At 45.5% G+C, this 12,753-nt stretch overlaps 1 protein-coding gene across 2 annotated transcripts in view; it reads left to right on the top strand.

Annotated features, from left to right (window-relative positions):
• NDST2 (N-deacetylase and N-sulfotransferase 2) overlaps positions 1 to 12,753 on the top strand; it is a 147,277-nt gene that overhangs the window by 116,699 nt on the left and 17,825 nt on the right. For both annotated transcript variants that reach the window (XM_063128845.1, XM_063128846.1), the window contains exons 3-6: positions 6,153 to 6,240; positions 6,807 to 6,961; positions 7,235 to 7,420; positions 10,106 to 10,234. In XM_063128845.1, the coding sequence (XP_062984915.1) occupies positions 6,153 to 6,240; positions 6,807 to 6,961; positions 7,235 to 7,420; positions 10,106 to 10,234 (558 nt within the window). The remainder of the gene's footprint in view (positions 1 to 6,152; positions 6,241 to 6,806; positions 6,962 to 7,234; positions 7,421 to 10,105; positions 10,235 to 12,753) is intronic.

Here is a 12,753-nt window from a genome sequence, read left to right as displayed (position 1 = left end):
GAGGGCCGAAACGTCCTGATCGCGACAGACAACACCACGGTAGTGGCATACATCAACAGACAAGGTGGGACAAGGTCTCATCTTCTGAATCGATCGGCACTCAGGATTTGGAACTGGTGCATAAAGAGAAATACTCACCTGACGGCGATCCATGTAGCGGGCAAGGAAAACATCATCGCGGACGCCCTCAGCAGGTCTTTCCACGTCGACCACGAATGGGAGCTCGATACCGAAGTAAGGGACGATCTCTTTCGGTACTGGGGCCTCCCTGCTGTCGATGTCTTCGCTACCGAAGAAAACGCAGCTTGTTCCAGGTTCTGCAGCAGAGCAGGAAGAGGAAAGCACTCTCTAGGAGATGCTTTCACCAGGACTTGGAAAGGAAATCTCCTTTACATCTTTCCACCGTTTCCACTATTGACGAAGGTACTGGCCAAGATCCAGTCGGACAGGTCGGACTGCATCCTTATCACACCGTGGTGGCCTCAACAGACGTGGTTCTCCCACGCCCTTCGACTGTCGAACGGGAATTACATCAGACTCCCGTCGATATCAACACTGTTGTCTCGACACCAGGGCAAGGTTCGACACGCAGACCTGTCGACCCTCAAGATGACGGCATGGAGGATATCATCCACTCCTCCCCTCGTATCACAGATTTAACTGTAGACCATATATTGTTGGCATCACTAAAGCCTTCAACCAGAAAATCTTACGCGGCGAAGTGGCAGAGATTTCAAAGTTTTGCCTTGGAAAACGATCAAGCACCTGAATCTTGCCCTTTACCGTTAATCCTCAAATACCTACTGACACTTTATCAGCAGGGACTCAAACTCACTTCAATCAGAGTTCACTTAGCTGCTATTACATCTTTTCATTGAGGCATGGATGGTTTTACACCTTTTGCTCATCCAACATCGAGGAAATTTTTAAAGGGAATTAAAAATACGATACCGACAGTAAAGAGTATCGTTCCATCATGGAGCTTGTCAGTTGTATTACAAGCACTGACAAGGAAACCTTTCGAGCCCATGGCCTCATCTGACCTTAGGCTTCTGACATTTAAGACTGTCTTTTTAGTAGCCATCACTTCTGCTAGACGTGCGAGTGAGCTCAGAGCTCTCAGGATAGATGCTCCTTACACTATCTTTCATAAGGATAAGGTTGTGCTACGCACAGACCTGGCCTTCCTGCCGAAGGTAGTGTCAACTTTTCATCTGTCCCAGCATATTACTCTTCCAGCTTTCTTTCCGAATCCAACAACACCAGTTGAGTCTTCTTTACATACACTTGATGTAAGGAGAGCTCTTGCCTTTTACAAGGCTAGGACAGAGAGTTTTAGAAAAACAAACCAATTGTTTATTTGTTATGGTGAGCCTTATAAGGGACTCCCTGTTTCATGCCAGCGACTGTCACACTGGATTGTAGAGACAATTGAACTTGCCTACTCTATCTCTAAACTAGAGCTTGTGAAACCTGTGACAGCTCATTCTACCAGGGCCGTCGCAACATCTGTTGCCTTCAGCAGAGGTGTTCCCTTGACAGAAGTCTGTAGAGCTGCAACGTGGTCCACTCCATCCACGTTTGTTAGGCACTACAGTTTGGACACTTGTGCGAGGCAGGACTGCTCATTTGGAAGGACAGTGCTCTCGGAGATATTCAGATGATGCACCAACCCACCTCCAAAGGTATGACAGCTTGCTACTCACCCACATGTGTGATGCATAGAGACCATGAAGAAGAAATGCAGGTTGCTTACCTGTAACTGTAGTTCTTCGAGTGGTCATCTATGCATTCACACAACCCACCCACCATCCCCACTTGGTGGTGTGAGACTTACAAATAACACAGTTATATGTGGAATGTACTTTATTGAAATTACACTCATGTTTATGGGGGCACAATGTCGGACTCCTGTAAACTGAGGTAACGGCGGGAACCCCATGGACATGCGCGGTAGCGTGGGGGAGGGGTTCCAGCCAAAAACGTTCCACTTAGCTATAGAAGGTTCCGGATCGGTCTCTGCGCAGGCGCAAAGCATCTATGTGAATGCATAGATGACCACTCGAAGAACTACAGTTACAGGTAAGCAACCTGCATTTCTTCTATTTCTATCCTTATCAAAGCTATAGGAGATGCTACAGTGTGAGCAAAGTCTTGAATCAAACTGAACTGAATCAGTTCAACTAACTCACACTTCCCCAAGATTATAGACAACAATAATACTAGTCAGGATAATAATAGTCAGGAGACTAAAATTATTACGCAGGCTGTTTGAGCAGCAGGAATTTAACAAGGCACATTTTAAATGATGCATGAAGTTAGAGTTGCAGAGACTTCTGTGATCCACAACCATTCTCTGGTATCCATGAGAAGCTGATCTGTCATTGGGTAGGAATGCCTCAAGATTGGGCCATGCTTCCTACCAAGGCTCTGGGTGGGGTGAGGAGTTTGTAGTCAGGCAGGCACTTGCCTTGGTGTCGGGAGTTCTTGTGGGGCAAATCCCTTTAACTTAAATCAGCAGAGGCTGCACATCGGCAATTGTGCTACCATTTGAGTTTCTCTTATGCCTGACAGCCTTCAGTACTCTTGCTGTCTTTCTCATAATAACATTTATGCTTTAGTCAAGGCGCCTGTCAGTGCCTGTCAAAAACTGCCCAGAGAGCTTTGGCTTTTGGGCAGTATAGAAATGAAATGAAATAAATAAACATAGAATACAACGTACACATGTACACCGAGCAACCAGGAGTGTGATTTTCTGTAACAGTGCTTGCTGGTAGAGACAGGATATCTTTCCCAACTTAGATACTGAGATATGCAATTTGTAACATTTTAAACATTGGTGCTAACAGAGTAAGCAGAGTTAATCGCCAGAGTGCATTTTGGCATCCAACACAGAATTGACGCTAAGAAGAAATACTGTGGCAGTGTTCCATCCTATTTTGCCAAGTGTTGCTAGTTGTTACTGATGGTTCTCTGCCAGTGCTTAGAGCTCACCTGGAAGGGGAATAAAACCAAATGCATGAGTATAGGGCAGTGCAAACAACTTTTGAGTTGCCCCATCGCTTGCACTTACAGATTGTTTGCCCTACAAAAATAATTCCCTAAAAGCTATAACCCTGTGAATGGATCGTCCCATTCCACCATTTTGAGAATTAAGGCTTGTGCACATTCATTGCATCACACTGTCTAATGTAGTTCTTAGCTTTTACTCTACCCATTATAGGAGCTTTATGTGAGCAATGAAGCACTTTCCCTCCGCTGCTTGATCATTGTGTGTCTTTGCCTTCACAGCAGGAAAGAGCAGTTTATTTGCAGATGGTCCATCTGGTCTCTCTGCAGTGGTGTTAGCATTTATTCCAAGCCTGCTGTTGTAGGTCACCTCTTTCTCCTTGGTGGAGTGGGTGATTTATCCCATTTTTAAAGCTATTAAAATGTAAATTACTACTTAGGACTTGGCCAACAACGTATCCAATAATTCTTGATACAAGGTGAGTTCATAAGGGCAGGACTGAAAGGAAACTGCAGCAGCGACTCACGGGTTTGGTTGGGGGTGGGGTGGGGGCGAGTTCTATGTAGAATATCCTCCAGCGTAAGATGACTTGAGCCATACTTCCTTGCAGCTAGTCCGCAGCTGATTGACTCTTACTTTTTGCCAAAATTTATGTCTGGAAATGTACACACAGTCATTAATGTCAGAGTCTTCAGGCTTCATTCTGTAAGAATACTGGCAATGTGACAGGAGATTGCCTCCTTCGAACATCATGATCAGTCAGAAGCATCCTAGGAGGCAGATAGCAATGAAGAGGGCAACTCTTCTGGTTGGGCTGTGTTGCCCTGAATCTGAACCAGATGTTTTATGTGTGAAATGATCTGGGAAGTTGCTAAAAGCAAGGTTAGATTAGATTTGTGCTCATGATGTCTACCCATTTCATTCCAAAACGTGTCTTCTGTGTCATCCAAGTGGAAACTGATGTCAGTAATGACTTTCCTATGGAAATCTATTACAGGGAAAGGACTTCCTGGGAAACACAGGAAGCTGCCTTGTACTGAGTCAGGCCATTGGTCCATCTAGCCCAGGACTGCTGGCGCTGGCTGGCTGGCTGGCTGGCTGGCAGGGGCTCCCTGGGGCTCCAGGCAAGGTTTTTCCCAGTCCTAACTGGAGATATTGGGGATTGGAACTAGGACCTTCTGCATGCAAAGCATTTGCGCTGCCAGTGAGTTACTGCCCCAAGAAGATAGAGAAAGGAGATAAGGGGATCCCTAATACTATGTCTTTTTATCAAGTGGTAAAAACACTTCACTGAATGGTTTCTTTCTGCTATATTAATTGAAGCAGAAGAAACTATTCTCCAGGGCTACATCAAATAGAATGGGGGAAACAGGGCTGCTCTGAAGCATGCCACATCTCTCAGTTAGGGCAGCCTCTTTTCAGGCACTGGCTGAAGTGCCCCACCCCAGACCAAGCCAGCAGGCCACATGGCCTTGAGGGGAGGGGGCCCTCCTGGGATGTCATTGGGCACTTCCCCACCCACAGTTTTATTTTCTCTGTGCAGAAAGAATCCTAGAATCATAGAATAGCAGAGTTGGAAGGGGCCTACAAGGCCATCGAGTCCAACCCCCTGCTCAATGCAGGGATCCACCCTAAAGCATCCCTGACAGATGGTTGTCCAGCTGCCTCTTGAAGCCCACAACCTCCCTAGGTAGCTGATTCCACCGTCGCACTGCTCTAACAGTCAGGAAGTTTTTCCTGATGTCCAGCTGGAATCTGGCTTCCTTTAACTTGAGCCCGTTATTCCGTGTCCTGCACTCTGGGAGGATCGAGAAGAGATCCTGGCCCTCCTCTGTGTGACAACCTTTTAAGTATTTGAAGAGTGCTATCATGTCTCTCATGGAGACATGAGATCTCTCATGGAGATTCAGCGCTCCTGCCTCTTTCTACACAGAAGAAGTGACTGAGTCAGGGCAACTGGGGTAGGGTGGCGGCACTGGAAGCAAGTCGGCTGGACCAATCATAAGTCAACACAGAGATTTCTCTCCCCAGGCTAGGGAGCGGGGCTTGTGGGCAGTTCTGTAAGTCAAATTGAGTCCACGGGCTGGAGGATCCCTTGCCCTGACTTACAGATTTAAGGCCAGGGCTACCATTTTAAATTTGTGCCCAGAAACAGATAAAAAAACAAATGGAGTTATGTGCTCTGATTAGAGGGCTATAGGCAAAAGTCTGGCTGCCATATTTTGGACCATTTGAACTTTGTGAGTGCTCTCTTAAAGGCAGCCCCACATAAAGAGCATTGCAGTAGTCTAGTAAGGGTGTAACTAAGGCAGGACTCCCCACTTTTTGGAACAGAAGGACACATCTCAAATTTTGAGAAGGTATTGTGAATGCCATCGCCCCTTTTGACTATACCGCTGCACATTACTAGTAGGGTTAATAAAGGTTAAAACATACATTGCTTCTAACCTTTTCCCCATCCAGTGTGCTAACAAGACATTTTGATTTCTCCCTCCAGGTGCTTATGTTCCAACATGTTTTAAATTTTGCTAATGTTTGCAAGAAGAATGGGGCCATTCTTACATCTAAGAATGTCTTCTAAGAGCTACCAAAACCTAGTGTGATATAAATATATTGAATATTAATGAAACTACCATTTTATCAGCTTCGTTGTTTTCCATTTTAGGCTTTAAAGGAGCTTTTCTCTCCAAAGTTTTCACTTTGTATAATGTTTTGCTTTTTACAAAATTGAGGATATATCTTCTCTCGTAGCTTTTGCAATAGCATGTTAACCTGTTCTTTTTAAAAAATCTAACATTTTACTGCAATTTCTTTGTCACAGCATTTGAGAATGTCAGATTCCTCATGGAATTATAATATTCATACTGCAACCATACTGTTGGTTTTCTTTAAACGTCAATATGTAATGCACCATTAATATTCCTAGTCTCAATATTCACAAAATATATGCTCTTTCTGTTATATGTAAGGTCACATTTGATACTATTATGTGTGTTTTCAGCACCATTCCAAATCATGAAGATGTGATCTAAATATCTCTTGGATGTGTCCCTCTTGTAAAAAAAAAAAAAAACTTAAAAAAAACTTGACTGACTGAGAATCTGACCGAATTTCTCTCTTTCCTTCTCTCCTTCTTTAACAGGCTCTACTGAACACTCAGAACAAGTTGAGGACTTTAGTCCCTAATTTCACTTTCAACCTCGGATTCTCTGGGAAATTCTACCACACTGGTAAGGTCTCTTTATTCTTTACACGTGTATTGTAGATTCCTTCTAGCCAAGCCAAAGCAGACTCCATTCATACAGTTAGCAGTTTCATGAATTACTTTTAAAAGGTAATAGTAGGTGTGTTAAGGAGGGGGGAATCTGGCTCAGCAGATAAGGGGGGGATTAATTCTTTGTTTCCCACTACAGTCCTTTATCATGGACAGATGAAGTTTAGGCCTCCTGGGACTCTACGGGGAAGGGCTACTGTTTGAATGGTCCGGCCATTGATGGATCCAATGGTTTTTCCAATGGTAAATGGTAAATGGATCCAATGGTAAATATCTTGGATATTTACAGTATCCAAACAAATGGGAGCTTTTCTTTCTGTAAAGATAGCAGGCAAAGCCACCACCACCCCAGTTTGGAACTGGCTTGCAGCAGTGGTGATGGGCAAAAGGTTAACCCCCACCTCACCCCTATGCCAGGGTCACAGTCTGTGCCTTGGTTTGGCCCTTGGTATCTTTGTTGACTGATGATTAAGCACGTCTTGCTCCTGTCTCCCTCCGCCCCCCCCCCCATGTTCCTTCTAGGTACCGATGAGGAGGATGAAGGGGATGACATGCTGCTGAAGCACAGGAAGGAGTTCTGGTGGTTTCCCCACATGTGGAGCCATATGCAACCACATCTCTTTCACAATGTGACTGTGCTGGCCGAGCAGATGAAACTCAACAAACAGTTTGCTTTGGTAAGGGGCAACTTACCAAGAACCTTCCAATTCACTTGATCGTTGCTCAGTCCAAAGGCCATCTTAATGATTTTTTACTTTCCACAGACAACCAGCTGTTTTCAGACTTTGCTTGTGCTATGAATTGCAGTCAGTCCTTCATATTTACACCCACACTCTTTATTGGTGTTTAGATTTCTATCTCACCCTATGGCCAGCTGTCAATATCCACCCTTCTTTCATGCAGTGGATTGCTAGCAATGAACTCTTTTAACATTTGTGCTCTGCTTCTAGGAACATGGGATCCCCACAGACTTGGGCTATGCAGTGGCTCCCCACCACTCAGGAGTTTATCCTGTCCACGCACAGCTCTATGAGGCATGGAAGGCTGTCTGGGGCATTCAGGTGACCAGCACAGAGGAATATCCTCACCTTCGGCCTGCCCGGTATCGCCGAGGGTTCATCCATAATGGGATTATGGTGAGACAATGAAGCCCCTATTGATGACTAGGAGGAGATAAGGTTGTGGAGCACCACCTCCTGAGCGCTCAGCCCATTGTTTTGATCAAGCATCTTGAAGCTCTCAAAGATGTTTGCTTGGAACAAAGTCAGTTCTCTTTAGAAATCACTCAGAGCATTTTGTGGGGATAATTTCCAGTGAAGCCCGCCATAAAATTTGGCTTCAGTATGGTTGTAGAGGTGGGGGCAGACCGTTCCCTCTTCTGGCTTTTTCCTATACATACATCACTCTGAGCCATGGTGGGTTTTCACCATGGGTGATTGCACCTTTTCCGTTGTGGGTTGTGTTTTGCGAACAAGCCAACTTGAGAACCCATGGCTTGTAGTGGGTTTGTTTAAGGTAGCTTGCTTTCAGGTTTGCCAACCTGGAGAGTCACTTCAGTGCGGGTTGTTTAAACTGGCAAGAGCACTGCCAGGTCAGAGCAGTGAAAAATCCTGCCGGCCTCTCCTCACAATCTCGCTACTGCTGCTGCCTCCCACCCTCCTCCTCTGCAGCCGGTACTATTGGTGTTCACCCCTTCACTGATATTGCATTGACATTGGCAATGTCCCTCTCATGTTGGCGGCCCTTTGGTGGGGGTGGGGGTGGGGCTTAAAAATTGCACAAATGGGCCCATGTTCCCCCCTTTGGTCCTGTGTGTGTGGGCACATTTGTTGGACCAGAGCAAGGCATATTTTCCTGTTTTATTCACATGCTTCATTGATTGTTAAATTAGCAAAGCAGAAATAAGCGGCACATACTCCCACAGTAATTACACCCACTGCAAAAGCTCCCAACTTGTTCGGTCACCCCTTTCAGAGTTTGACAAATAGCAATTCTATACATGTAGAGGCCATATCGATGTGCTTGGGTACTGTGCTAGTTGCTGTCCTACTGATACAGTTTAAGAATGTAAACTGCAATCCTGCAAATGTGTGCATTTATGCAGGAACAAAGTTTTTTAAAAAAGAAATACCAACCTGTTTGATCAAATTTGAAGGCTTGTGGGGGTGGGTGGGGTACGGTGGTCAATTTTAAATACGAGGTTCTGAGATTTTGTACTTTGCATCTTGTAGATTTGACTGCTATGTAGCAATTAGAGCCAGCAGGGAACTCTCGGCCATCGGGAACATGAGGTTCTGAGAGGGCATGTGCCACAAAGACAGCTGGGATAAATGCCAGAAGTGGGTGGAAGGACTGAGGGGGAAAGAAACCATGCCAAGCTGCTGCATCCCCGATTTGCTGTCAGGAGTACCGTGGGTTGTTCAGCGAACAACTAACCCATCAGGGCGATGTGTGAACTTTTTCTGAGGCCTTACCTAGACCTACCAGTCTAACAGGATGGAGGGGTGAAGATCTCGTGATATTTTTATCACAAGATCTCACCCTCTGTTCACACGTGGCACATGATGACCTCAGAGGGAGAGGTGTCGTGCCCACCATTTTAAAAAATAGCCCAGCTCACCTCATCCCGCCCTCGATGGGTGCCGTGCTCCTGAGGAGCTTTGCGCCCCGTGCGTGGCTCTTTGCAAGTAACCGTGAGGAGCTGGGACAAACTACGATGCTCGGCCACACGACCCACAGTCTCGGGCTCAGCCCAAGACCGCGGAAAAAGCAGGCCTAAAGTGTAGGGTGAGATCTCGGGGCAAGGGAGGGATCATCCCTCCCTGATCCTGGGTCCCCTGTGCATCACATGGACGCACAGGGATGATCCCAGGGATTGCCCCTGGATTTCGTCCTGTCTAGCTAAGGCCTAGCTAGATGGGGCAAAATCATTCAACTCATTCTCCAGGGTCAAATCCTTAAGTACCCAAAATAGCTTCATCCATGCACATGACCGAAGGCTCCAGCAGGTCTGGGGGGACCCAAAGGTGCGCATTAGTGAAAAAATCCCTAACCCCGAAACAGCCCAATGAGATCTAAACCAAAACCCAAAACAGCCCAATGCGATCTAAGCTGCTCAGTAGCCACAGAATGCAGAATGTGTGTTGGGAGCAAAAAAAAGGCTGCTGGGAATGGAACAGAGTGACCTGGAAGGGGTTATGGCTGGCTGACAGCTTAGTGTGGAGTATTCAACAGGAACACTCCAAACCAAAACACTTTGTTGCAGATCCCATCTTCTGTATGTTAGTAATGGCTATTTATGAATACATAAAAGGCACATATTTTGATAAGGAACCGCTTCCATTCCATCCTCCTCCTTCCCGTGAGGAGGCCACCCTCTGACCAAGTATTGCCGGACCTCACCCACCACCAGTGCAGCTTTCAGAGCAGGATAGCAATGTTAGATGATGTCGGAGCTGTCGGAGCCTTGTGGATCGAGGTGCCTTTTTCTCCGCTCTGCCTTCTGCTTTGTCTCTTCCCACTGTTATTATTTTATTATTTATTATTTATTACATTTATAACCCGCCTTTTTGCCTCCAAGGAACCCAAGGCTATCCATGTTATCCTCACAACAACAACTCTGTGGGGTGCGTTGGGCTGAGAGTCTGTGACTGGCCCAAAGTCACCCAGTGGGTTTCCATGGCTGAATGGGGACTAGAACCCAGATCTCCCGACTCCCAGTCCAACACCTTAGCCACTACACCACACTTGTCCTCTTGTTAAAATCTGCAGCCGGAACCTGCAGCCATATCTAACCTTTCCTTCCCCTCTGGCCTACCCAGGTGTTGCCTCGACAGACTTGTGGTCTTTTCACTCACACCATCTTCTACAACGAGTATCCTGGGGGCTCCAAGGAGTTAGATAAAAGTATTCGTGGTGGTGAACTCTTCCTCACAGTGCTCCTAAACCCAGTAAGTGCAGCCGTGTTGGGCCCCCATCTCTAGGCTTTCCGATGTGGTTTATGTTGTGAGGGCCTGGGCAGGGGGTTGGACTCGATGGCCTTGTAGGCCCCTTCCAACTCTGCTATTCTGTGATTCTATGAAAAGTAGTTTTGCAGAGCGCCAGCCTCCCCTGCTCCCAGCCTCCCCTTCTCCTTTACAAGCTACGGAATTGGTGTGAGCTGCCCCGTGGGGTGATGGCAGGTGGGAACCTCTCGGTGAGATCGCTTCGGGCCCTGACCTGATTCCAACCACTCAAGCTTGCCATTAAGTCCTTCTGGGCAGGAAACTGTATAGAAGGGCTTCCTGTGACAGTCGAGCTTTGCTTAAACATCAAGGGCTTCCTGAATTCTAGCATGTTCTTGTGTCTTTGGTTGTCCTTCGGCCCTGGTTTTTGGCCAGCAACTTGATCTGTCCTTCAGTCCTTACTTTTCAGTGCTGACTTTTGACTTGCCTCTCAGTCTTGCTTCCTCGCTTGTCATTTACTTCTGAATCAATCCTTTCAGGCCTATTACTGGCTACTCTGATGGATCCTGGGTCAACTTGGACTCTTGCTCCTAGCTGAGCCTTGACAGCCTCATACCTTACCCTTGCTGACAGAGGTCTCACCTAGGCACTCACACAGAATATCCATCACTGCAAGGGAAGATGGAAAATGTAGATTCCAATGTTTCCCTCCACAAAGGATTGGCTGAGCCACAAATTTACAGAAAATCTGGTGAAACAGGTCTTCCTTGTGATGGCTTTTGTATTCCAGTTTTCTTAACATTACAGTTTGACAAAGTTCTGCCCTTTATGCCAAATGTAAACAAACTATTCATTTTCATACCTACCTTTTAAGTTGCTTCATCAGAACGTGTAACCAACCAACCCCCCAAAATTACATAACCGCTTAAGAACAAAAATAACAAACATTCAGAACAGTGTGTACAAATGAAAGGAGGGCAAAGCAGATGAGAACACAAATAGTATGTTTACTGAGACTAAAATAACTTTTTTCAATTATTAACGCTTTGGTAAAGCAAAATTTCAAGAAGCCCTTTACTGCATCTCCCCCCCACCCCACCTTCAGTCCTGTTACCGCCCACTCATGGGTATGGAGATCAACTTGGTGTTCAAACTTCAAAAATAACATATGTACAAAATTTCATTGCAATGTCTCTAAAGGAGCGGGGGTGGGGGTGGGGGGTGGGGATTACATAACACTCCGTTGTGCACCTTTCCTGGCCTTCTTGAAAACAGGTGGCCGTCAAACAGGTTTGAGCTTGAAATGAAGACCTATACTAAGAACATCAGAAGTGCCCAGAGGCTGGATCAGACCAAGGGTCCATCTAATCCAGCACTCTGTTCACACAGTGGCCAACTAGCCACCGGCCAGGGAACCACAAGAAGGACATGGTGCAACAGCACCCTCCCGCCCATGTTCCCCAGCAACTGGTGCACACAGGCTTACTGTCTCGAATACTGGAGATAGCACACAACCATCAGGGCTAGTAGCCATTGATAGCCTTCGCCTCCAGGAATTTATCCAACCCCCTTTTAAAGCCATCCAAGTTGGTGGCCATCACTGCATCTTGTGGTAGTGAGTTCCATAATTTCTATGCTCTGTGTACTGTAAAAGTACGTATCTTTGTTTCATGGTGATAAGCTCTGTGCTCAAGGAGGAAATGACATTACAATATGTTTCACATTTTCTTCTTCCCCTTTAAAAACAAATGCAGGAGTAGAGTTGGTTATGGAGTTTGAAACATGACATTTGGAGCTGAATGTGTATCCCAAATTAAATTCAAATATCTCAGTGTTCATCAGAGAACACATTACATGTTTGTCAAATGGACGAGTTACACCAAAAACCTCACTTAACTTCGCCAACAGTACATCACAATGCTCAATTTAAAAAAATTGCTTAATAGTGCCAAAATAGTCCTATTTGTGACAAGCATATGAAATATAACAAAAAGAAAATATATAGGATGAACAGCATTTCCTCAATTGGTTTGGTTTGGTTGCCATGCAGCCAAACTAATTGGCCAGCCACCTTAATGATTTCAAATCCTGCAAGGGTGCCAGTGTCCTGTTCTAAGAGCGAGCCCGCCCAGTGGATATGTAGCGTTCAGGGACGCAGCAAGACGTGGCCGTGCCCCCACCCCCATGCCTTGGTTGTAAATGCAGGGAGCGACCTCGAGAAGGTGAAGCCCTCTATCTCTGGTGGCAGCTCTTTGCTAAAATGAGCATATTAATAGTTTTCAATACTTTCATTTTTTCTAACGATATAAGGAAGTGCATACTATTGGACTGTCATGTCTTAAAATAGTTACAAATATTCCAATAAAAATAATTTTAATGTAATCTTTGAATTTGTTTGAATACAACATTTAAACCATATTAAGTATTCTTTATTGATTTCCATCTCAAATCACTTATTTCAGTTCAAATACTTTGGACTATTAGAAAACCATGTGAGATGTTTATAAAATAAATATGTTGTGCAT

The sequence above is a fragment of the Elgaria multicarinata genome, chromosome 6, assembly GCF_023053635.1.
Source record: "Elgaria multicarinata webbii isolate HBS135686 ecotype San Diego chromosome 6, rElgMul1.1.pri, whole genome shotgun sequence".
Classification (NCBI taxonomy): Eukaryota; Metazoa; Chordata; class Lepidosauria; order Squamata; family Anguidae; genus Elgaria; species Elgaria multicarinata.
Note: the sequence above shows the minus strand (reverse complement) of the source record. Positions and strands in the feature narration are given on the sequence as shown.